The 25,160-nt window shown below is 49.5% G+C and overlaps 1 protein-coding gene across 5 annotated transcripts; it reads right to left on the bottom strand.

The window, feature by feature from the left end:
• FHL3 (four and a half LIM domains 3) lies at positions 1-24,866 on the bottom strand. Of its 5 annotated transcripts, XM_030464342.1 has the most exons (7): positions 24,506-24,552; positions 12,175-12,232; positions 3,639-3,823; positions 3,385-3,559; positions 2,685-2,854; positions 2,368-2,554; positions 1-1,517 (listed from the first exon to the last, which is right to left on the bottom strand). In XM_030464342.1, exons 2-7 carry the CDS (start codon positions 12,179-12,181, stop codon positions 1,366-1,368), a joined length of 876 nt encoding a protein of 291 aa, XP_030320202.1. In that variant the 5' UTR covers positions 12,182-12,232; positions 24,506-24,552; the 3' UTR covers positions 1-1,365. The 5 variants fall into 5 exon arrangements, with proteins under 5 accessions (XP_030320202.1, XP_030320206.1, XP_030320205.1 ...); XM_030464346.1 differs by lacking the exons at positions 12,175-12,232; positions 24,506-24,552 and adding an exon at positions 24,793-24,866; XM_030464345.1 differs by lacking the exons at positions 12,175-12,232; positions 24,506-24,552 and adding an exon at positions 24,793-24,863 and having other exon boundaries at positions 3,639-3,820.
• Positions 24,867-25,160: the final 294 nt, after the last annotated feature.

Raw genomic sequence — 25,160 nt, forward strand, 5'->3', positions numbered from 1 at the left:
TGTCACCAGAACGGTTTATTCTATAAAGCCATAGGAAATACAGAGGGGGCTGAGGTTTTAGGACACTTCCTTCTAGAGACTGCTCCAAGCTTCTCAGAATAGCAAACACACAAACTCTGATTTGCCTGCATCAAAGCTTTCCAAACGAGGGTTCAACAGGGATCTGCATACAGGGTCAGTAACACTTCAACATGCATAATAACATTTTCTGTTCCTAGGTGAAGCCTGGGGGGTGTCTCTGCCCTTCATCCTGCTCTTGGTTACAACATGACAGATATTAATGACAAGAGTACACAAGGAAAAAACAAAACGAAACAAAACCACAAAAGATGCTTTCAGAAAAGCATGTGACTGTCTAAGCAGGAAAGCAGGGTCAGCATAAATGCCCCAGCAAAACAGAAGCAAAAAGGGATGCAGAGACAAGGCAGGCGTGCCCATCCCACTGCTGGGGGGGACCAGGGCCAGCTCAGCCTTCAGGAAAGGGCCATCCCCATCCCATGGCTCCCCCTGAGAGCTGGACTAAAGCTGTCAATGCCTCCAGCACACCCTTCTCCAGGGCTCAGCCATATCTCAGTACCAGTAGGGCTGTACCCACCAGCTCCAGCTTGGACACCACAAGGGCAGCCGTGGGACATCATGGCAGAGAATGGGGTAGGGAAGTGGTGGGGACAGAACACCCTGTACCTGGGAGTGATTTGAGCTCCTCATCCACATCTAAGTGAGCACCTCCATGGAGCAAAAGGTCTGGCCCACAAACGGTGAGGTGGCTACAGAGAACCAGAGGTGGATCCCATCTAGGAGGACACATGCTCCAGCCTGCTGTTCCCAAATGGGGCAGAGAGCCCTTCATGCCCAGCTGCATGCACAGACATGGCTGTGCCACAAAGCCAGCATGGCTGAACCACACGGACCAGGAACTGCTGCCTCATGTCACACAGAGCAAGAGAAGCACATGGGGAAGTCAGAAAAAGTCAGCACTGTGCCAGGAAGCAGATAGATGCTGCCAGCATGCAGATCCAGCAGCCCAACACTGAAGTTGCTGCTGCTGCCTTTTGCTCAGCTGGGGCCTTGGGCTCAGCTCGTGCCTGGCCAGACAGGAAGCAAAAAGAAAGAGTAAATAATTGGGGGGGGGGGATCTTGAAGCTCCTTTTTCAACTTTATTTAGCTTTGACTCTGCCCAGAGCCACAGCACAGCATACTCTAGCCTTCAGGGAGGGGCACAGGAACCCCCTGAACACACCATGGTTTGGGGGCAGCCCCCATCTCCTGTGCCTTGTGCTCTGCCCCTGAAATGCTCTCGGGGTGTCTGGCACAAAGCCCCTGAAGGATAGAGGGAGCCCCTGCCTCACGGCATCCTCGGGGGGCTCATAGGTCACCAGTGCAGTCACGGCACAGGATCTCATCGTTGTCAGGGATGAAACCTTTCCCAACCAGGGAGGTGTTGCAGCGGGCACAGTTAAAGCAATTATGGTGCCAGTGACGGTCCTCAAAGGAGACATATTTGCCACCACCAAAGCCTGTTGGGAGGAGGGACAGATTGCAGCGTTAGAACCCCCCAGGAACCTGAAAAGAGCTTCCCACCCAGAGCTTCAGCCCCTTCATCTCTGAATCTGCTCTCCATTTGGGTCCCTGGGGCACCCAAACACCTCCCAGCATCAAATGCATCTGAACCACCAATCTCCCCTCTTTGGGGGGGAGAGAGGAGCAAAATGATTTCACAATAGGTTTTTGAGGTTCTCGGACCAGAACTGCCACTTTCTTCCCAGAGAGGAGCAGGGAATGAAGCTGCATCACCACAGGGAATGAGGGGGCTGCTGGATGCTCCTGGGAGCACTGCCAGGACAGTGATAATTAAATCCTGAGCTATCCTGACACCAACCCAGGCCCAGGCTCCTGGAGAGGCTCCTGTGGGCAGTTTCCTTTCTCTGGTGGCAGTGGTTGGGTTTGTGGACTGTGATCTGTCCCCTCAGGACTCTGACAAACTGGCAAGGACCAGATGGGAAGTGGGGTGCCCAGGAGCTGCCCCAACCTCAGCCAGAGTCATCCTCTGAGTCACCAGCTGATTCATGGCTTCACTGCCTTCCTAGCAGCAAGAAACCCAGTTACAAGAGAAAAGGTCAAGAGTGGGGGAGGACAGGAATGAGGCCAGAGCCCTGCAGGGGGTTCTGCAGAAGAGGACCCCCTGCTTCCCCTCTCTCAGGCAGGTATAACAGGTTCAGACTCCCCTGCTCCTGGTATGGCTGGAAGTCTCTGGCTCTCCCTGCCTGTGAGCAACCCTCCCACAGGACACAGTAACCAGCCTCAAACAAGGCAAACTACAGACAAGGAGATCCCCCTGCCACCCTATCACCAGGGTGTCCTGCTCACCTGTGATGGGCTTTGTGCAGGCACTGCACTTCTTGGCATAGAGGTTCCCAAAGCACTTGATGCAGTAGGGGTTGTCATCCTGGGAGGTGAACTGCTGGCCAGCCAGGGGGGTCTTGCAGCCCGTGCAGACAAAACACTCCTTGTGCCACGGCTCGTCCCGGTAAGTCACCCCTCCCTTGGTCAGGGTCTGGGGACAGAGAGCAGGTTGGTGACAGGGACACGGGCACTCAACCTGCCTGATGCTGCCACCCCGGCCTTTCTCTGGGGAAGGTGTCCCTGGAGCCAAGAATCTGGGGGTTTGGGGCTGCCAGCTGTACCTTTTTGCAACGAGTGCAGCGAGGAGCGAACTTGCTCTCGTAACAGGGCACACAGTAATAATCCTTCTGGTCTGGGATGAAGGATCGTGACCCGATGGGCTGCTGGCAGCTGCTGCAGATGAAGCAATGCTCATGCCAGGTCTGCCCATTGTACTCCAGCTTACGGGACCCTGCAGAGAGAGGCATTCACAGTGACAGGGGGAGCAGCAGGGGACACGGGGGACCGTGCAGGACAAACTGCAGTCCTGCACACCTGGCTCTCTGCTTCCCCTCCCCTAGGGCTGCAGCAAGAGAGGCTCCAGGCAAGGGGAGGGCTGCAGGAACATGCCCCCAGCTCCAGCACACAGGCCTGTTGTAACCTACATCTGGAGATGGTGCCAGAATGGCCAAGCACAGACACTCCCATGCCTCAGGCCATCTCCACAGACGCTCACACGCCTTCAGTCATTCCTTCCCTTGTCATCAGCACGCACCAGAAAATGCCCAGGAAACCCTTTGTCATCGATTCCCCAGGAAAAATATGGCCAGCCAGCCAGCCAGCCCTGCTGTGGTGCTCACAGCTCAGGATCCCACTGCCTTCCCAGACACACCAGGTCCCCATCCCACTCCACGCAACCCACGCGCGGCCCTGGTGACGGATCCTGTGGCACCCCTGGGACCAGGACCAAACCTCAGGGCTCAGAGTCTCCCTCTTCCCTACCTGGCATGACTGTCTTCTCGCAGGCAATGCACTTGGAGGAGAACTCACTGCAGTAGCAGTCGTTGCAGAGCAGCTCCTTGCCCTGGCAGGTGAAGGGCTCGTCAGCCAGCGAGCGGTCGCAGCGGAAGCAGCGGAAGCAATGCTCGTGGTAATGCCGATCCTCGTAGTACAGCTCCTGGGGGAGGAGGGGGACACAACCCCGGGTGAGGAGGGGGTCCAGGACACCACCCTGCCCTCCGTGGGTCGGTACTCACTCTGCAGTCGTGGCCGATCAGCTCCTTGCACTCCTCACAGGTGTTGGCAAAGTGGGCATCGTAGCAGGGGATGCAGTAGGGGCCGTTGTCCATCTGGATGTACTTGCGCCCGTACAGGGACTCCTTGCAGTTGTCACAATCAAAGCACTCGGTCATGGTGCCTGTCTGAGGGGATGATTCACCTGCTAAAAGATCAGGGGAGATGCTGGGTTGGTGTCTGAGGTGTTCCTGTACAGCCCTGACACCTCCCGAGGACAAGGACCTCCAGTCGAGGACAAGGACCTCCAGCCCCTGCCCAGACCAAGAAGCCCTGGTAAGCAGGCAGCTGAATTTCTCACTGCCCACCTCCCTGCTGGGAAGCAAACTGTAAATTATGACCAAAAGAGAGACAGTTTTTTGCAAGAAAAGTTTTGACTCTGCACCGTGCACATCCAGTGTCACATCAGAGTCAGCCACCTTCAGGCAGTCCCCCCAGACCCATGCTCAGCCCCCCCCGTGGTGAAATCCCTCCTGACATCCTGGGAGCTGCTGCTCTGCCTGCTGGGGCTGTGCACATCTCAAATTCTGGAGCTTCTCCAGAACTTTCAAGCAGCTCCACAAGGAAGCAGAAATCAGGGACCCCACGCTGTGTCTGGCTATGAAGCCAAATCCCAGCAAACCATTTTGCACATGTTGCTCCAACTACAAACCACTGTTAGGGAGAAAGTGCTGGGGAGGGAGGGTGTTGGTGTTTTACAAGCAATAGAGGAATTAGGGATTTGCACACAGGAGATCAGGCATCTCTCATTGCCCTTGGTCTCCCCCTCAGACAAGAGATTTGTGGAACAATTTTGCTTTTTTTTTTTTTGAGCACCAACTCCAGAACAAAAGTACCTTCCTTCTGCTTGTCCTAACCTCGTTATTCCTAAATATGGAGTTTTCCACTTGCAAAATCACACCCCTCTCTAATACAGGTTGCTGTCAAGTGTAGACAAGCCCATGGAATTACATTTGAGCAGAGCACTGCACACTGCAGTTTTCCCCAGGAATCCACCCAGTTCAGGAAGAGTGATGACGGCTCAATCAACAGTGAGCACTCAGCAGGGCAGGGAGCATCCCTGCCTCCCTCCTCTGGGGCTCCTCTGTCCCCAGGCAGGAGCCCATCCAGACATCTCAGACCCAGGGCAGGAACTCCTCAGGGCTATTCTTGGTCCAGGCACACAGCTCCCAGCTGTTGTCAAGCCTGCTAAGTGCTGATAGCACTGCTGCTGAATAAATCTAATGTTCCCACATGGCTACGTGACCAACAGGGGGAACAACATCACTTTTCAAACCCTGTCACTGACCAGCTGCTGCCCCAAGACCTTGGCAGAGGGTGGCTGAGGATCCATGTCCTGGCTCGGTGTGCTCATGGACCAAGCTGTCCCCAGACTCATTCCCTTGGGATGCTCCCAGCCCTTGCACCCCCTGACCACTTCTCATCCACTGCCTGAAGCCACAGAAGACCTGGCAAAGAATGAAAATCAAATGAATAACCAATCTCCTCCCCTTCAGCCCTGCTGAAGGGAACTTTCCAAGGTGTGTCTAATGAAACTCCTGCCCTCGGAGCTTTCGTTCCACACAAGCAGGCAGCTGACACCTTTGCTCCATGGGCTGAGCTGTATCTCTCTGGTCCTGCAGCAGAGGGTCAGAGGACACCAGAAAATTCAAAGGAATTAAAACCAGTTTGAACAGAGAAGCCTTGGGCTTCACCCAGGACACAGACTCAGCCTCCCCAGCACCACTGCACCCAACCCTGACACCCTCCCTCCAGGACCCTCTGTTCCCAAACTCAAAACAAGGCTCCTGGCAGTGCCAGTCCTCCTCCCCTCCAGCTCCAAGGATCAATGGCTCTCCCAAGCCCAGAATCCCAGTGCTGGACAAAACCCTTGGCCAGCTGCTCACCAGCTGCTCCGGGGGGTGCCCAGGGTGCTGCTTCCATACTGGGTGCATGGCACAGTGGAAGAGGAAGTGAAACCCCATTAACCCTCTGGAAACCACACACCAGGAAGCCAGCAGGACAGCGTGCCACCCTTGTACCTACTCTGAGGAGTTTCTCACTGGTTTGTGTCCTGCACCTGGGGACAAGGTGAGCAATGCGCCCCAGGCAGAAGCACCAACAGCCAACAGGGCTGCAGCTCTGTGCTGCCTTTTTCACAGCAAAGAACAAGCCCAGGAAGTTTGCTCAGGGTTATTTGTATTAGATAAGCTGTTTGCTCTCTTTGTTCTGGTCTCAGAATGCAGCCCTGGGCAGGGGAATCAAAGCAACACCAAAGCAAACTCTGCATCTTCAACCCTGAGGACTTGGTGCTGCTGGAGACTGAGCTCATGGAGAAGAGGAAGGTGGGGCAAAAGAAAAAGAAATAACACAAAAGCTCACAATTCTTCTTGTGATTGTAATGAGGAACCTGGAAACTGTCGCCACTCTTGAAGAAAAAAGGTGGAGCTTTAAAATGTGTTAAAAAAACCCTTTAATTGAGGCTTAAATTTGGAGCACACCACCTAGGCAGTCACCATGCATCCTAATTAGCATGTGTTCACTTTCCAGTCTGCAAACATCAGCTGGTAACACCTTCAAATTCTAACCAAGGTGTTGCCCTGAAATGATGGGATTTCAGCTCCAAAGAGAGGGTTTTTTGCCTATTATCTGGCAGCTGCAGCCCCTGTGGGACAAGGTCTGCTCAAGCAGGTCCCTTAACGTGGGGATGGTGGAGCTGGATGTGGGATATTCTCTCAGCTGTCTTGCTGCCTGTCTGAGGGCAAAAATAAACAACAGATATAAGCCTGCCAGCTGCCTACCCTTTCCCTTTGACAGATATAGTTGTGGTCACGGAGGAAAGGAAGTCCAGTTCTTCTCCAGTGCCCATGAGCAAACAGCTTTGGAAACAAGAGCTCCTCTCACAAACAACTTTTAAAGTCCTCCTGGATGCAAATCTGATCAGTCTGGAACAGAGCTCAGAATAGATTCACGTTAGGGAAAGGTCAGCAATTTGTCAAGGACACACTGCAGAGTTCACTTTCTAATTAGAGAGTAACAAGCACCCAACACCACCCTGGTGTCATTGTCTGCAGCAGCACAGCAGATGGCTGAGTAACAGCCCCAGGAGATGATGACATTATTCTAATAAAGTAATAAATGCATTATTGCATTAATTTGTGTCCCTAAACTGGGCACCTATTATGCAGAGGAGGCCAGGGCCAGGCTCTCCCAACTGCCTGTGATGACTGAGAAGTTTATCCAGCTTTTTGAGCTGATCCCTGCTGCCACCAACTCCTTCAGCCAGAGGCTTCACATACATGGTAAAGCTACAACCCTGTGTAACTTCACACCAGTTTGCTGCTCGTCCTCAGGTCACAACCAGCTGCTCCACAAAGTGGTCTCAGAGTAACCCATAAGGCTATTCCTAGGGAAACACTTAATCCTTCCAGGATACTGGAACCAACCTGCCTCTGGCTGTCAGGCCCCTGCCTATTCTGGTCCCAGCACAGCCCAAGCTGCAGCTCCAGCTGAAGGGACACGGGGAGGAGGAAGCAGCAACCTCCCTGGGACAGGAGAGTCTTCCCCATGTAAGGATGAAACTGTCCCAGGACAGAGCCTTGGGAGACAGTCCTCAACATGCTCCAAGGTCAGGAGAGGAGAAGAAGGCTTTTTCTTCCTTTTGCCTTTCCAGAACCATGATGGGGCCTGGAATCTGCATGAAATTGTTTCTCCCTGCTGCCGACCCTAAAAGGGAAACCTCCTGCTTGCTCTGAGGAGCAGCTCCAGCCTTTCCACGAGGCTGGCTTTGCAATCCATGTTTCCTGGAATTTCCAAGTTCCAGACCTTTGCAATTCCATGCAGGTCTGCTGCAGGGTCCTGGCACAGCCCAGCTGGGGATGGTTCCTGGGGCAAGGGGCTCCTCTGCCTCTGTGCTGCTCCCAACCCCACAGCCCCTTGGCAGAGCTTGAGCTGCATCCCCCTGGTGCTGGGCAGGAGGCTGGGTGTGTTTGATCAGGTTTCTGAGGGCAGCACCACTGGATCAATCCTTCTGATCCCAGCACCACTGAGACATTTCCTGCCCTCGGATCTCCCAGCCTCAGCCTCCCCATCAGCTGCTTGGAAATCCTAAGTGTGCAGGGGTGAAGTCCCAGGCTAGACCCAGATTGTTGCACAATTTTAACTGTTTTAGAATGGCAAGTAATGTTCAGAAGGGGTTTCTGAGGTACCCTCCATCCAGAGAGGAGAACCAGGCAGCATGCACTGCTGAGAGCTCTGCATGGAGATCAAGGTAAGAGCTAAAAGCAGAGCAGTCCCACAAATGTCTGATCTTAGCCTAGAAGCAAGAAAACCTTACCCCATGCCTGTTGGCACACTCTCACACTTTCCTGGGACACCAGCAACACTGATTAGGGGAACAGAACTGACCACTGCTGCCTGGTCTGAGTCCTACCAGAACAGATCTACTCCAAAGATTCGGAAAGCAGCAGTGATGTTTTACAGTTTCATTGAAATGTTTTAATTGCCATTGCCAGGGTCATAAGGAACTCCAAAACTCTGCTCTGGTTCCAGAATACCAATAAGTTCATAGATCTTTTTCCTCTAGCACAAAATTCCTTCTCCTAAGATAAGGAAACGTAAACCAGAACTTCTCCTGTGTGAAGGAAAAACCTGCTGCTACTGTCAAGCTCTGACAAGGCAACGGGACAAAGCTCTCAGCCAGTATTTGTGCACCCTGGGACAGAAAAAAATCTTTTTTAATGAGGCAGCAGTAGCAGGGGAATCCAATTTCCTGTGGAAAACCAGGCAGGTAAGCCCATCGAGATTTAAACTGTGGTTCCTTGGGGCTGAGACCTTGATGGTTGCAGAGAGAGAGCCTGGTCCAGGCTTCCCAGGGGAACCTTCCCCTGCCATGTGCATGGCTGCCCTGCACCCTGCAACCCTGCACCCTGTAACCCTGCAATCCTGGAATCCTGCAACCCTGCACCCTGTAACCCTGCACCCTGTAACCCTGCAATCCTGGAATCCTGCAACCCTGCACCCTGCTCCCTACAACCCTGCAACCCTGCACCCTACAACCCTGCACCCTGCAACCCTGCACCCTACAACCCTGCACCCTGACCCCACAACCCTACAACCCTGCACCCTGCACCCTACAACCCTGCAGCTCCTCCCAGGCTGCAGGACAGCAGCTGCAGACATGGCCTATTTTCCATAATAGGAAAAAAGATGTTGGAGCCAAGTTTGAGGGAGTGTGACTGATGACAGGAGCTTTGGTGTGACCAGGGCAATGGGGATTCACCATCCAGGGAAGTGGCCACGTGTAGGGACACTTAAAAAAGAGCCAAGAGCAGGGATGTAGCAGCTCTCTGCACTCCTGCTCACTTCTCCTCTCCAGAACACCAGATCATCCCATTTCAGACAGGTTGTGCTCCCAGCCAGCTACAGAACAGAGGCATCCAAGGCATCAGAGTGGGTGCTGAAAGTCAGTGCCATGATCTTCAGGCTGTCCTGGGCTGTGCCAGTCCCTGGGCACCCCACCATCAGCTCCCACTCAATCCCCAAGGTGGGAACACACACAATTCCCATCTGCTTGTGGTGGCTGAGCCTCAAGAGCCCTGCCAAAACCACCATGAGCCAGTGGGTGCTTGGCAAATCCATAATGGGAGTCTCCCACAGCCCCTGTTTTTCCTCATTTGCCCTCAAAAATCAAGTGGGAAGGGGCACCCATACCCTAAACTCAAAATTCAGCTGCATACAGATGTCCAAACCCTTCCAAATGCAGAGACCCAGCACCAATTTTATAATTCCCTGGCTACTACAGGAAGAAAAAGGGAGCCCCAGAGATAAAGCATCCTGGGAGGATTATAATCAAGCAATGAAAGTTTAATTTTAGACTGATTTCTGCCCATGTAACCCTGCAAGCTGGCCCAGTGCCATACAAACACCTAATTGCTCATCCAACTGCACAAAATCAGGATTCCAATCAGGTTTCAGAATCTCTTTGTCCCATAAAATGAAGGTTATATCCAGTAAAGTAGAATTCAAACATGAAGGCATGGCAGGAAATGACTAAGTGCACACTAAGGCAAATTTGCCTTCATCTCAGATCTGCTCAGCACACAAGATCTTGCAATTCAAACAGACATCACAGCCTATACACAGGAAAAATATTCAGGCTGCTCTGGTTGCCAGTTCCTGGGCTCTGCCCATCTCCATACAGATAGCACTGCAAAAAAATCAGGGAATGTTGCTCTATTTCCCTGGCTTTCCCTTACAATTCTAGCTCTGTGCTGCAGCTTTCATTTTTCTTTCCCTGGGAGGCAGCTGGTTTTGAAATTGAGGATGAAGCTCTTCTTATTTCCCAGCTGACACACGATTTTGCAAGCCCTGAATAACAGGTTATTAATAAAGGTGATGAAAAAAGGTAATTAATAAAGGTGACTAAAACTTACAAGATCATCCCTCTGTTTTGCACATAAAGGCTGCTCCAAGTTTGCCTCTGAATGAGCACACAGAGGAGCAGCAGCTGGGATGGATGCACACAGCTCAGGTTTTGTGCTCAAATGCTGAAAACCAAACCTGTGCTGAGCTCAGAACCAACTTCTCCAGAATTCCTCTCAGCTCTTTTGCTGATTCAGGCTCTGCTCAACTTTTTTTTTTTTTTTTTTTAATAAACAAAGGAACTTTGACTTCCAGTAGCAGGAAAAGCCATATAAACCAGGCATGTTTTATTTAATGCATGCTTGTTACTTAAAGGGCAAATAGAATTTTTTCACCAAATTTGGTCAAAACATTCCCTTTTTCAGCAGGATCCTTTGTCTCCCAAACATGAGCATCTCTGGCTGGTTTCTTGCACACAAGCACATTTACTGATGGAGAAAGGCAACCTGCAGTGTAACCCCAGTATAACCTGCAGTGTAACCCCAGTGTAACCCCAGCATAACCCCAGTGTAACCCCAGTATAGCCTGCAGTGTAACCCCAGTGTAACCTGCAGTGTAACCCCAGTGTAACCCCAGTGTAACCTGCAGTGTAACCCCAGTATAACCCCACTGAACCTGCAGTGTAACCCCAGTGTAACCCCAGTATAACCCCAGTGTAACCCCAGTGTAACCCCAGTGTAACCCCAGTGTAACCCCAGTAGTTTTGTGCCTCTCAGGGTACAATCAGTGGGGTGAGGAGCAGCCCAGGATGGTGGCACAGGACACACTCAGCCACGCAGCTCTTCCAGCAGCCTCTCCACCCCTGTCCCAGCCCAGCAGTGAGTCTGTCCCCCCCGTGATGGTGTTTGCAGGAGGCACAGGGACAATTCCCCATCTCAAGAACTTTTCCCAGCTGCTGGTGTCCCTTGCAAGCAAAGGCAATTGCAGCTCTGTAGCTCGCAGCATGCGAGCAGCTTCTAAATCTGGGGAAGGACTGAACCCTGGCAAAGACAATTTGTCTCAGGTTACCATCCTGAGAAGTGTATCTGCCTGTGATCCGAAACAAAACTGAGATCCCTTGTTGCCTGGGAGATGCTGTGTGTGCCAGCAGCAACCCTCCTGAAAAAAGGTACTGCCAGGAATACAGCCTGGGGACTTCTGTGAGGAGATGGCAACCTCTTCTTTCAGCCTCACTGATAGAAAAGTCAGAGCAGGTTCCTCCTTCTGTGGCTGAAGGTTTCCCCACTGGGTGATCTGGCCATAAAGTGCCATTTATTTGTACTACACAGAGTGGTTCTCTTCAAATCAGTCTCCTTGTCACAGCATCTCTCATTGGCCCCTTAAAAATGACTCTTAAACACAGCACATTTTAAATAAAAGCCATCTGTTGTAATTGTCCCATTTCACAGCAAATCTCTTAAGAAATAACTAAAAAGAAATTTGCAAGGTGCAAGATGCTTCCCAGTGCCTCCTGTGCTGCCACCCTGGTGATGGAGAATCCTTGGAGTGACAGGGAAAACCACTGGCACATCCAAAGGACTGATGGAAACTGCTATTTCAAGGGGCACAAATACTCACAAAATTGATGGGTGCCTTTTTTTCTGGGAGATGCACATGGGGTTTGCCCCTGTGCACTAATGCTGCAGGGTGCTGACTGCCTCTGGAAACTCAGGAAGAGTGGAAAACTGCTCCTTGGCAGAAAAAAACCCAAATCCACGTGAACAGGAAATAAATAACAATATTAGAGAGCCCCTGATCTGAGTCTGGGGCTCATTTACAAGCCACAAGGAACAGATTTATCACCAATGAAAAAGGAAGTAAAAGGTTAAAATTTTTACTACAGGAAGCTCCTCTCACGACAACTTCCAGGTAAAGGAAGTTTCTTGCCCCATTTCTTTGGGATTCCACACCTATTCACTACAGCTGCCTGTTCTCTGACCAGGCTGGAAGATCTTTGAAACCTCTTTGCAGCTCAAGAATTTTGAGGGCCATCAGCTCCACTACAACCAAACACCAGCAACACCCCACTGACATCCCCTCTGCTCTCCTAACCAACCAGACCAAAAATTCTCTTATTTACAGATTATTTGTCCTAACTTGGTAAAACAACTCTGTTACCTTGCATTGCTGGAGGTGATGGAGCACAGTCAAATCCCAGATCCTCAAGGGAAGGAGCCTGGAAAGGGGAGGCAGGGGATGACTTTTGCCCAGGCAGAGCAGGTGCCACCAGCAAGAAAGTCTCACTAATAAATCATCACTTCAGCAGCACAACACCCAAGTGCTTGCCCAGAAACAAAAGCAGTCACATCATAAGCCAGAGGGTGACATCAGCACAGGGATTGCATTTCCTCCAGGGGTTTAAATGTCATTACTTGGAACTGGAAATTGGGCGCTTACCATTCAAGTCACTTCAAGTTTTCTTAGGAGACCTAAGAATTCCAGTCCCAGTTTTGTGGGGGTGTGTGTAACTTCCAAACCCTGCTTCTCAATGCCACAATGACAAGAAAAAAAAAAAAAAAAAAAGGGAACAAGGCAGCTCCTAAGAGAAAGTGAATAGCTCCTGAACCCCATTCTTACCAAGTCAGGTGCTAATGAGGTGTGCAGCAGAAATGACTTATTCTCATTTATTTAATTTATTTATTCTTATTACTTATTTCTCCTTGAAAGGGTTGGTGCTAATCAAACAGCATGATCAACTTGGAGCCTACTTATTAAAAAACCTCTGGATAGACCTCTTCCACTCTTATTCAATGTTCTGCTCTGCATCTTCTAAAGCCCAAACTCAGAGGTACCAAGGATCTGGAAGCACTCACTTCACCATTCCCTGGTGCAGTCACAGTTTCAGAGCATGCAGCCCAAGACAGTCTGTGCACAGGGTCCAAAACCTTCACCAACCTCAAGTGCATTTGTGATTTTTCCACCCAGCTTTTCAGGCTCTCCAAAAGCAACACATCCAGGATGTCTGAACAAGGTTTCATCTCCCTGTGAGTTACACGATCTTTGCACTGGGTTGAGAACAAGGAGAAATAAAATTTCTCCTGGCTGAGTTACATGCAACACACTGAGTACTTCTTGCTTTTCATGACTCTCCAGTGAGTGCCACTACTGCTCTGCATGGCCCAGAACCCTGAGTTAGACATCACAGCAGTTTTCTTGATACAAAGAGGTCACTGAGTCCAAGTTTGCCACTGAAAAGCCTTGAAATTTAAGCACTGACTTTTCTATTTGAAGATTTCCAGGTGCTGAGAAAAGAGCCAGGTGAGAAGAACCAATCCTCATTTGAAGACACAAACTCAAGCTTAGTTTCTTTACTCAGATATTACCCTGGTTCCCTGCTGCAAATAACACAATATAGATGATGATCCAGTGCCAGACCAGGAATGCAAGAGCACTCAGTTTCCACAGATCTGCCATCCCATGGGACTGCTCCTTCCTTGGCTCCCTAACAGCTGCCACCACCAAAAACATTATTTACTCTTATAATACCTGCAGGGCAGGGAGTTATTTTATCTCCCTCCTAGGATTTGCACCTCGGAAGGTTTTGGCACAGAGCAAATCTGGGGGAACTAAAAATGGATCCCAGCTCCAAGCCCCTGCCCATCTTTCTGCTCCTGAGATGCTGCACATATCCCCCTGTCAGCATGGAAACTCTGACACCCACTAATGGTACAGGCATGGAACAGACCCACACCCAAGCAGATGCCACAAACTCTGGGAGAAGCAGGGAAAAAGGAAGAGAAGGAGGTGAAGGACATGATCTTTAAGGTCCCTTCCCCCCCAAACCATGCTGTGACAGTACAAGGTACAGCTAATCTACACTCCAGATATTCTGACCAAATAACAAGTTGTTGCTCCCTATTTAAACTTTAGGCTTTGGAAGTGAGCACCTTGAGCTGGAAGAAGGGGTGCAGCACCAGGATTTACCCACCAGTTCAAGCTGTGTTACTTCTTAAAACCAGAAATAGCCATTTTTTCCTTAAATGAGGGCAGCAGAGTCCCAAGGTGAGGTGGTAAAGTCATCAGCACAGGGCAGTGTGTGGGGTCAGGATGCTGACAGACAGACTCCTTCCACTCACAAACAGCTCAGGATCCACTGGGTTTTGTTGCTATTCTTTTTTTTTTAGTATCATCACATCCCAAGCAAAATCTAGAAATGCTGCCAGCAGATGTGGACCTCAACTAAGAGCTCTTCTCTTTAGAGTTGGACTTGATCTTGAAGCTCTTCTCCAACCTAAATAATTCTGTGACTCTGCCTTCAACTACACTGAAGTCAGGCCTTTCAGACAGACATTTTTATGACTCAGTTTCTTTTGTTTCACCAGCAAAGCCTTAAAAACAGACTTTTTTTTTTCCCCCTGGCAGTACTGAGTTAGTATACATGCTGTTTTAGCAAAAAATGGCATGATGTGCAGCCACCTAGATCTGAATTGCAACAGAAATTACCTCTCCTCTGGTACCTGAAGGAAAACCAACAGGCTGGGACCATTCCCAAGGGATGCTTTACAGGTATAGGAATGACAAGTGTCCAGAATGGGATCTAAAGTGTCAGGATGCAGCTTGAAAATAAACTGGTAATTGTTTTTACAACTTGCATTTTACATTGAAAAACCTCCCAAAGAGCTCAGGAGGCAGAGCCCAGCCTAGAAAGGATTTTTCTGGTTACACTGGAAACCCCCAGAAAGCAGGGACCTAGAAGGGAAAGAGTTCATTACACTGATCCTGGGTTCTGAAAGAGCTGGGATTATTTCTCCAGGTAAGCAAATTCCTGTTACTGAAACTGTATTTTAAAAGAAATTTAGAGAAGATGCTGAGTACTCAGGCTTCTTCCCAGATAACAGAACTGTATTAATTGATGAGTTTCTAAGTGAACACTTGAAATTTGGGTAAATAAATTCCAAGTAGCAAGGCCATACTTGGATTCCAGGGTAATAATGAAATATTTACTATCGTGTGTTTCCAGTATTCTAGGTTTTTCTATGCACCAAAATATTTAGTAATTTAAAAAACATCTGCAGCAGCTGGAAGACATTCATTGGGCCTGCTAAGATTCATTAGTTTAAAAATACACAAATAAAGGATTAGTTTTATTTCCAAAAAGCTGACCCTGCTGCTTTCAGCTCGCCCAGGGTGTTTGGTGAATAATTCTCATGCAACGTTCTCAGCAAGAGGAATCAGACACCAGTTCCACAAATATATACAAACTCCAAGAAGCTCCTGCATAACCTTCATGCAGATTTTTTTTCACAACCAAGCCAAGAAGAGGCACAACTGAGATTGTAAATCAAAAGCTGAATCTGGCTCAGTCTCCACTTTCCTGACCAAGGGTTTACAAAAGGTTTATTTGCTGGCTAGCAAAAAGAGGCTGAGATTTTAGCAAAGTTTCTGCAGAGTATGCAACAGGATCCAGCATTTTTGGGGCTGAGGAGTTAAATCACTGCAGCTCTCCAATGACAGGAAGATTATGGGTGTAGGAAACGGGAATGCTCGGAGAGGGGAACTTTCAGCAGTCACCACCAAGCTGCGGTTAAAACAGACACCAATGACTCCATTCAGCTCCCAAACCTCAGACAGTTTTCCATTTTCTCAATAACAAAGCATTTTTGTGGAATGAGGTAAGAGCTTCCATCTGCCAGGTCTAACTCTCCACTAAAAGATTTCTCAAGAGCCAGAGGGCTGCAGCAGGAGCCGTCCTGAAGGCAAAGCTGCAACGGGGCAGAAATGGAGAAATAAAACTCCTCAAAACTCTCACACTGGTTTTCTCCTGGGAGCCTGGGTCTCCAGTTGCCTCCAGTGAGCTCCGACCAGTGCCCAGCTGGAGTTTGGGCCAAAGAAAGGGTGAGGTTTTTAACTGGGGATGGGCTGGAAGAGGCAGGAGGAGGCAGAGGAGAAATGGGTGCTCAGCATCTGTCACAGAGATGTCCCAAGCAGACAGGAGTGGGATGGAGAAGGGGACACATCAGGAGATGCAAACAGGAGGAATGTGGATATCCTGATCCCTGGGATTGCCTGCTCAGGCTGGGACATACCCTCACACATCTGGAACGTGGTGTATCTGAACCAGAGCTGCTACAACAAGAGGCTGGGAAGGGTTTGGGGTTGTTCTTGCTCTGCTTTTGTATCTGGCAGCCTGTACCTTGGCCTCTCAGTTCAGGGGGGGCTGAGCACCTATCAATTCTTTTGATTTCAGGCAAATTCAGTTCAGTTCCTCTGAAAAGCCCTTCTTTTAGGATCAGGTGGGGGTTCTGGGGTTCTGCCTCTGGCTGAGACCCCCACACTCACATCTGCCCTGGGAGGAGCCACTCAGCTCCTTGCAGTCCTCAGACTCCCTGCTCCAGGTCCAACACATCCCAGCTGCCCTGCCAAAGGATGAAAAAAGGGAACAGCACAACCCCAGGCTCACAAAGGTAACCTTGGAACAGCAGAGGGAGATGAGCCCACCTGGGAGGAAAAGGTGACTCCACGGCACGTGGTATCAGGAAAGGATCTTCCTTGAGTCTTGGGATCTATTTTTTTGTACCTACACATCTAAATCTTTCAAAAAGCAATGCAGGGATTCCTCTGGGACACTGGTGCAACTGGACAACCTGCAAATTGGGCAGATCAGAACACACAGGATCCAAAACTTAGCTCCTGTTTTAGTAAATAATACTGCCAAGAGCAGCTATTCACACCATTTGGAGCCCTCAATCTGCCTGTGGGAGAGAAGCAGTTTGAATACAGTTTTTAAGAGTCACAATTAGAAATGATTTCCAGAAATCCATTCTGAATGCATTATTTTAGTCTGGTGCATCAAGTTTTATATTCACAAGGACAGCAACAAAGATTCTCAGGCAGAAACTGCCCCAAAGCCATTTTGAGCAAATGGAATTGAAATGTGCACTTCCCAGATCCATACAACTGTAATACAGAGGAAGAACCAGGGAGAACAAACACTTTGGCTACTCTGACACATAACTTGGTAGCCAAAGCCTTAGCAACAGCAAACAGACCTAACCCTGGTGCTGTTTAGTGCCAGGTAGATGCTGACATCTGTGCATTTATCTTAGTCACACACACTACCAACAAACAAACTAATAAAAACACGTGAAGCAACTGAAACTCAACTCACCTGCAACCCAAGTTGTGCAACGTGCTACTTAGGAGAGAGAAATTTCATTTCCAAAGATGCCTCTTCTCTACCACCCTATTTCTACAGATCAGACACAGCCTCCCAGACATGCACTGATGCAAACCAAGGAGTTTTTTAGCATCAGAAGATCTGGGGAATACTCCCACCCCTGCCACTCATTTCCTGAACGTTTCATCCAGCTTCCTCCCCATCTCTGTATCAAATTCTCTCCCCTAAAGCAAAAGCAATTTTTCACTTAGTTTGCTGAAGGCCTTTGCATTTCTGCAGCACTTTCTCCCCAGGTTTTGCAAACGTGACCATCGACCTCCACACTCCCTGGTTTCATACCAAGAATCCAGCTGGGATACCTGGAGAAGGCAGCTGGCAAGTGGCACACCTCTCCCAGCCAGGACAAAACACTTCCCAAGCCAGTTTTCTTCCTCTGAAGAATGTCAAATCCCCAAAGCCCACGCTGCTAATCCTCTCCTCTGGGCGAGGTGAGCCAAAGACTTCCACCAGAGATGAGCTCTCCTGGAGAAGGCTCCCTGGGGATTTGAAGGACAGCAGAGTCAAGCCCAGATGGCAGCAATGTGCAAAGCAAAATTCCAGCAAACTCAGTGCCTGGGCAGAGGGCAAACCCAAGTCCACCCTGACCCCTGCCATCTGCCACCTAAACCTTGGACCCCAGGCTGTGGCCTTTGGGAAAGGTCAGGAGGGTCTTCCAGGCTCCTGAGATGCTGCTTTTGTTCCCACTATTTGCTTCTCAAATACTTTTGTTAAAAGATACTGATCTCTCTGTAAAGCAGTTATTTGGAGCCAAGAGTTTTGATATTATTGCAAAACATGTGCTTAAAAGAGACTGGAAATGATGCTGGCAGTGTTACAGAGGGGATCGCAGAGCAGCTATGGGTCAGAACAAAAAAAAAATAAAAATAAATCTAAGCTAGTAAGAAATTCCCATGTGATAGTTCAGGAGAGCCAGTAAAAGCTTCTTCTAGAAGGAAAACAATACTGTGAGAACGAAGCTAACAAGAGCTGGCTCTTGGAAAAATAAAATGGCCAGTAATGAGGCAGAGCATTGCCAACAGCACAGATCCAAGGGAATCTTTCTGGGAAACAGACCCAAGTCACTGTGCTGGAAAGCCCTCAGGGACTAGGGACCTTGAGGCTAAAAGGCAAATTGCTTCATCAGTTAAGGTTGGTCCCAATGTTTTCTACTGCTTAAGAATAATTTGTTTTAGCCTTCAGGTCTCTACAGAGCAAGGGGTAAAGTCAGGCTTCCTCTGGGAAGGGAAACTGCTTGGCAAAGCCCAGCCCAGTGGGAAGCTTTCAAAAGGTTTCCCACCATTGCTGAGATCCCTAAAGCTTTGCTTTATTCCCTGGGACCCCTCTTACTCCTGGGTGCACACCAGGTGGGAAAATCACCCCAGGTATTTCTGCCAGCACCCCATCAACAAAGGGGATGACTCTGCCTCCACAAAAGCATCTTCTGAAGACACTCATTCACCCCAAACAGATGAGTTGGAGCAACTACTCTGATCTATCTTGTCTTCAGGAGGAATAAGGAGGCAACCTTGCTCTGCCTCTCTGTTTAGAGATCAGTAAATGCAGCAGGAAATAGGTACACTGATGCTGAGTGATAAAGGCAAGGCCTTTGTCTTCAGTCTTCCCTTTCATTTCCAGTCTGGCTGCCCAGAGCTCCAGCAGTGTACAAAGAGCACAGAAGACAAAAAAATGTAATCTCTGACTGTGCTTCTGCACTGCCAAAGAAAAATCCTGCTCTGGCAGGGGATGTCAAGGTGCTAATGGCATTCCTCCTCCTTCTTTTCTGATTCATGTTGCCATCTTCCTTGCAATTGACCTAAATAACATGTTCAGGCAGCACTGGCAGCATTTCCACAGCATGCTTCACTAGCAGCAGGATCTCCACAGCTGGAAAGGTATTTCTCAAGGAAAGTCACACCACAGGTGACTTGGGAGAGCTTTCCTGAGAAAGGAAGAGAAGCACCCAGCCCTGTCTCCTTTCATCAGCAAGACTTCCTGGCTGCAGGAGAACAAAGGTTGCCCAGGAGCAGAGCAAACACAGGCTCTGCCTGTGCCCAGGCGCCAGCAAATCCCAGCAATGTGGGCAGAGCGTTGGGTTACCTCATTTCCAGGTGTGCTGTCAGCAGAAGCCATGACTGGCTTGGGATGAAAGAGGAAAAACTGTTCCTAGATCTGGACTTGTCTGCCTCGCTGATGGTAATTATTGCCCAGCAGCCTTTAATCCTCTAATGGCAGCTCACATCCCCACTCCTCACTTTCTCTATAACCTTTTCATCACCACTTGCCATTCCACTGCAGAAAAGGGGGGAGGACAGGGTGCAGGACCACACAAGGGTGCTGGAGCACCCAGGTCCAGGATGAGGACAGCAAGGAAAGGCACTGCAACCCCTGGCTCTTCGCTTCAGCATCTTCTGTAACAGAACACAGTATCCAGCATCACAGGGACAGTCCAACCCCATGGCTCATACACAGAAACATTTCTGATCCTCTCCCAATCTCATGATTTCCTTCACTGTAAGTTCAGGCACTCCTGAGAGCCACAAAGATACCTCACCTCCTTACAACCCCCTGCAGACTCCTGATCCCAATGTTATCTGACAGCCACGGCCTCCACGGGCTGTGTACTCAGTAAATGGAATAGCAAGAAGTCAACTGAAAACACATTTATTGCCAACAAGGAAATAGGCTGTGGGGAAATACAGGAAAGTATTCCAAAGCACTCCAGCTGCAGTGCTAGCCTGGGGTTTGCACCTTGCAAGGCAGGACCTGGATCCTCAGCAGCCTGATGGATCCCCTTCCCTTTCTTATTCAGAAGATAAAACCCATAAAACAACACAAAAGAAGGGATACTTGATCCCTACCACCTCTTTTTCAGGTAACAGAGCTTCCAAATTAGAGCAGAAAAGCTGCAAACAGGACTCAAAACATCTTTGTGCTCCAGCATGCCTGTTCCATCCACAACAGCTCCTCTGGATCTGTTATGTCTAAATTTTTTATTAGCTCATGTTTACTTTGGCTGCACATCCAAGAGTCCTTCAAACAGGGTGAGAGAGGAAAAATCTTGGACTCCCAACAATGGCCAAGCAGCTTCATCTGCCACTGGGGACAATGACTTGACTCCTATTGGTGTTTAGTGCTGGCAGGGTCAGTGTAACATGTGCTGAAGGAAGCACTAGGGAAGCAGATCTGGGGCTGTTCCAACACCACTGAGCATTTCCTTGAGCTATTCAGAGGTCCCTTTCCCCCTGGTGCACAGGGAAAACAGCTCCAGCTGTCCAGGCACCTGCACTGGCTTCTCCACTCCCTGGATTTATGACATTGGAGCCTTCTAAGAGCTCCAGGTTAGATACAGCACATTCCTCTGGCTTCCAGAGCAGACATTCAAAACTAAATTAGGAAGCAGTTGAGATGATGTCCTTGGCATCATCATTAGGTTGGTGCTGGAAGATGATTTATATTCCCAAACAAGTTGGGCATGAGCAGCAAAAAACCTTTCATTCAATGATGACACCAATCAGAAGAGTCTGGAGTTAATATTTACCTACACTGCTGATTTAAAAGAAATAATAATTATGTGAGAAGTTCAAAACAATTTACATAAAAGAAGGCTGCAACTTGCAAGTCTAGGGCAACCTACAGTAATATATTCAGAGGCAAATAAAAAAAAATTATATGAGCAATGGTCAGATTGGCCAAATAAAGCCAAAGTAAGACTGTGCTATGAACATAAATTTCAGGATTTTTACTCCAGTGCTCTTTAGATTCTGTGTTAACTCATTTCTTAATAACTCTTTGCCTGAGCCTTGATTCCTCCCAGAGTAACATCATCCTCCCAGGGGTTCCTGTTGAGTGAGGGCAGAATCATTGCTTAAAACCTCAACAGACACTGAGTGAGTCACTCAGCAGAGAAAACTCTGCTGGGATAAAATACAGGAAGGTGGCATTCTTCAATTTCCCCTTTCCTTTCACAATCAGCCCCCTGATATTTTCTCCAACAGGAAAGCTGAAACTCCTCCTCCCTGTAAACTGCTGATAATTGTATTTCACACCTGGCAAACCCAGTGCAAAATGGAAGGAAGAGAAGAAACAAAGACCAGAGACTTTTCTCAGCAACTCCATTTCTGCAGAATGGGACCTTTTTCTTTCCAGCTGTAGCTACAGACTGACCACTTCTTAATGAACAAAATCAAGTAACTGGGCATCAGCCTTCCTGGGAAATGCCACCTCCCCTGCTGAGCAGGGATCTCTGCAGCATCACCATGGAGCTTCAGAGAGAGCAGCAAGGCTGAGTCCCAGCAGCACATGCAGCTGAACCCCTTTGCTTGCAAACACCGAGTTCTCCCCTTAACATGTCCTTTAAAGGTGATCCCAAACCCAGTAGGAATCTAAATATTAAAAATACCAGTAGGGTTTCTCTGCTTCCCAACCCCTGGTCTTTCCCCTTTCCTAGATGCAGTTGGTGCCTACTGTAACATCACCAGGCAGAATGTTGTAAAGTTGTCTCTTTTTTCCACTTTGGCCGTGGAAATTGCACCTATTTCAGCAGAAACTGTCCAAGTCCCCTAAGGAATGAGGTGCAGCAGCTTGCACTCTGGAGCTGAATGTCTCAACATGCAACTGGTCAGTGTCAACCAACATCACTCTCACCACCTTCTTGCTGGACCAAGCTCCACAGTGGGCACGAGCAACCCAGGAACAGCAGATTTCAACCAGGGATTTCAAAGACTGAGAACCAGAGGAGAAATGCTCTCCTTACTTGGGCAATTACAAGAAAAAAATGAAGCTGTTTGTCTAGTTAAGAAGTTTGGCTTTTATTCAGACCAGCCAACCAGTCAGTCCCCACTTTTCCATAAACACCTTGTCCATGGAAACTTTCCCACACAAAAGGTGAGGCAGGGGCAAAAAGGTTTACACTTGAGTCCCTCTCCTGATCCTATTCCTGCATTTAGGGTTTTTCAAGCATGATTCCATGTGAGCCAAGGACAGGGAAAATCCCACAGCCACGAGCAAGGACCCCAGCAGACCACCATGAAAGTCTTGGGTCTCAGTGCTGGGATGACCATAAAAGTCCTTTTCCTGGGGAGAGGGAGTGGGAATCACTTGAACATTAAAGTTTATTCCATTTTCCTGCTGGCATTTCAAAAACCAGCAGGCCATGTAACAGCAGCAACTCAGCTGCAATTACACAGCAGAAAGCATCTTACCTCATAGAGCAAGTCCTGGCTGGGAACAGAACCAAGTGCTTCCAAAGTTGGTGCACTGGGAATTTCAGTAATTCCCCTGCCCACAGGGAAGTTTTTCCTGGCTCCATCACTCCAGGATTCCCCTCTATGTTAAAACTCTTGGGTCCAAACCCCAGAATGTCAGAATCTATTGCCTGGTGACCACTGCCCACAGCCACCCCAGGCTGGTCACCTCCAGAAACACCCCCACGTGTGTGACCATGGCAGTCACAACAACACAGACCAGAGTTTTCTGCCTTTCTTCCCCAAAAGCTGAGCCACCCAGGGACAGCAGGGCTATGTCAGAGTCTGCTGGAAACCCAACTGCAGTGTAAACAGGAAGCAAAGCTGACAGCAGACGTGATGCAGATGGCTGCAAACCCTGCAGAGGCAACATCAGCAACTCCCTGTCCTCCCCAGGACCAAGGAACTCATCTTCAACACCCTGCCCAGCTCTTTGGGTGCTGCTGAGATGGGATTTCCACCCCCCTTAAAAGGCATCTCTAAAACATCCACCATGGAGAGAGTGTGGAGCTGTTCATAGAGCCTCCTGCAAGGGAATGCTGGATATTTCCAAACACCTCCCTCCCATCAGTGGATCCCCACCACTCCCTAGGCACGTGTTTAAGGAGTTCTTACTCCACAACAATTTTTCCTGTAGAGAATCCACTATAATTAGTGCCCACAACTAACTCTGTTGCCTATATTTTTGTCTTCGTTATGATGCCAGCAGCCTTAGAAGTTTGGAAAATTACAGACCTAGCTGGGTAAGAATTAAAGTCATGCCCATGACTCCATGCCTCTAAGGAAGCAACCAGCAACCATATGACCTCCATCCTGTGAAAAGGGAAGAAAATGGCACAAAAATAGGACAAAAGTAGTGCCCTTTCCTGTTGTCCTGCTGCTGTCCTGCCTATCAGGAAGTTAAACCACGTTTTGGCAACACAAATTCAGGGATTGAGGCAACTTCAACACCTTTGGTAACACCTGAAAAATACTGCTCATGCCAAAGGCAGTATGGAAATACCAGAGACTCCTAAGGAAATATCCCATAAAATGCTTCTCAAAAATTCATAGTAAAGGAATATTTGACAATTGCACATCATGGGAGCTAGAAGCAGCAGAGATCTCTTAACACTAGGTAGAAAAGTAAAAGAAATCTTGCATGGCTCCCTCACTATTCATGAGGATGTTGCATTCATCAGACCTTTATTCTGGTCCAGGTCAGCCTTTCCTGGAAGATTCCTTTGTGAATTTCAAGCTCGGAAACAATGAATGTATTAAATCCAAATGAAGTTTAGAAACCTCAGTATTAAAGCCTGGACTGTGAAGAGAAGGAACCCCCATCATCCACCACCCATTTGAGCTCTGAGCCCATGCAGGGTAATTCCTAACATGCTTCACCCAGGCTAGCTAGAAAGTATATCCAACATTTCCACCAATTCCCATGAAAGAGCCAAAGTGATTAATGTAACCACAAGTACAAAATAGCAACAAAACCGAAAACCAAAAAAAAGAAGCCATGGCCTGGAAGAAAACATAAAAACCAATCTGAAAACAAGCTCTGCTCAGTAATAATAAAATGCTGCGAGAAGATGCTGAAGTATTTTTTTAATAGCATGATTCAAACTGTGACTTCTGAGTCTTTGTTTAAAACACACACACAAAAAAGGAGCAAGGCTTTGAGTAGACATTCCCCCCTCCTACCCTGGGATTCTCTGAAAACAGCAACCATTGAGGGGGTGGTGAAAATTTCTCTCATATTTGAGCATTTGGTTTAAGTTTACTTGGGAGTTTATTGGTTGGGTGAAGCTTCAGCGCTTTCTTAATAAAACACAGATTAAGCAAAGCAACTTTACAATCTGGGACAGAGAGCGGCTGAAGCTTTTTTTTTTTTTTTGTCTTTTCTTTTTTTCCCCCTTTTTGAAATCGGTAAAGCCGGGGCGAGCTACACCCCGGGTAACGGCAACGAACCCCACCAGGTCCCGGACAGCGCTTGTGGGACCCCCCCCAACCTCACCCCCCCGTCCAACCCCGGGGCTGAGGCTCCAAATCCCCCCCGGTCCCGACCCACCTGGTCGGTGTCCCAGGGCCGGGCCCCGCTGGTGCTGGCCCCACGGCGGGCACTCGGTTCAGCTCCCCAGCCCCACGGCTCGGAACCCGGCTCCGCCCGGCCCAGGGCGGGGCGGGGGGGCGGCCGTCCGGTGCCCGCCCCGCACAAGCACTCGGAGGGGCGGGAGGGAGGGAAGAAGGGAGGGAGGTCCCGGTACCGGGGGTTGTCGGTTCCCGAGTCCGCGGGATGTGGAGCAGCGCCCGCGCCCCCGAGGCAGCCCCCGGTGTTAACCCCTCCCGGACCGGTACCTGAGCCAGGCGAGGCGCGGGGCTGTCTGCGGGACGGGCGAGCGGCGTCTGCGGGCTCCGCTGGTTCTGAAGGGCAGCAGAGGAACAACTCCGGACCGGGCCCTCTCCCCGCCCCGTGGGACAGTCCCGCGCTCGCCTCCCGGTGCCGGACGTGCAGCTGCTCCCGCCGCCTGCCCTGCGGCTCCCCCTCCCGGCGGCACCGGACCCGCTCCCTTCCCTTCCCCGACGAAACCAGGAGAGCCCTGCCTGGATCGGCCACGGGGGCTGCAGTGCTGAGTCCGGCCACGGAGGTCACACCGCGCCCCGCCGGCCGCTCCCTCCCCTCCCCTGCCCGGCCAAGCCCCACGGGATGCGGCGGGTCCCGGTGC

Source organism: Calypte anna, chromosome 23 (assembly GCF_003957555.1).
Source record: "Calypte anna isolate BGI_N300 chromosome 23, bCalAnn1_v1.p, whole genome shotgun sequence".
NCBI lineage: Eukaryota > Metazoa > Chordata > Aves > Apodiformes > Trochilidae > Calypte > Calypte anna.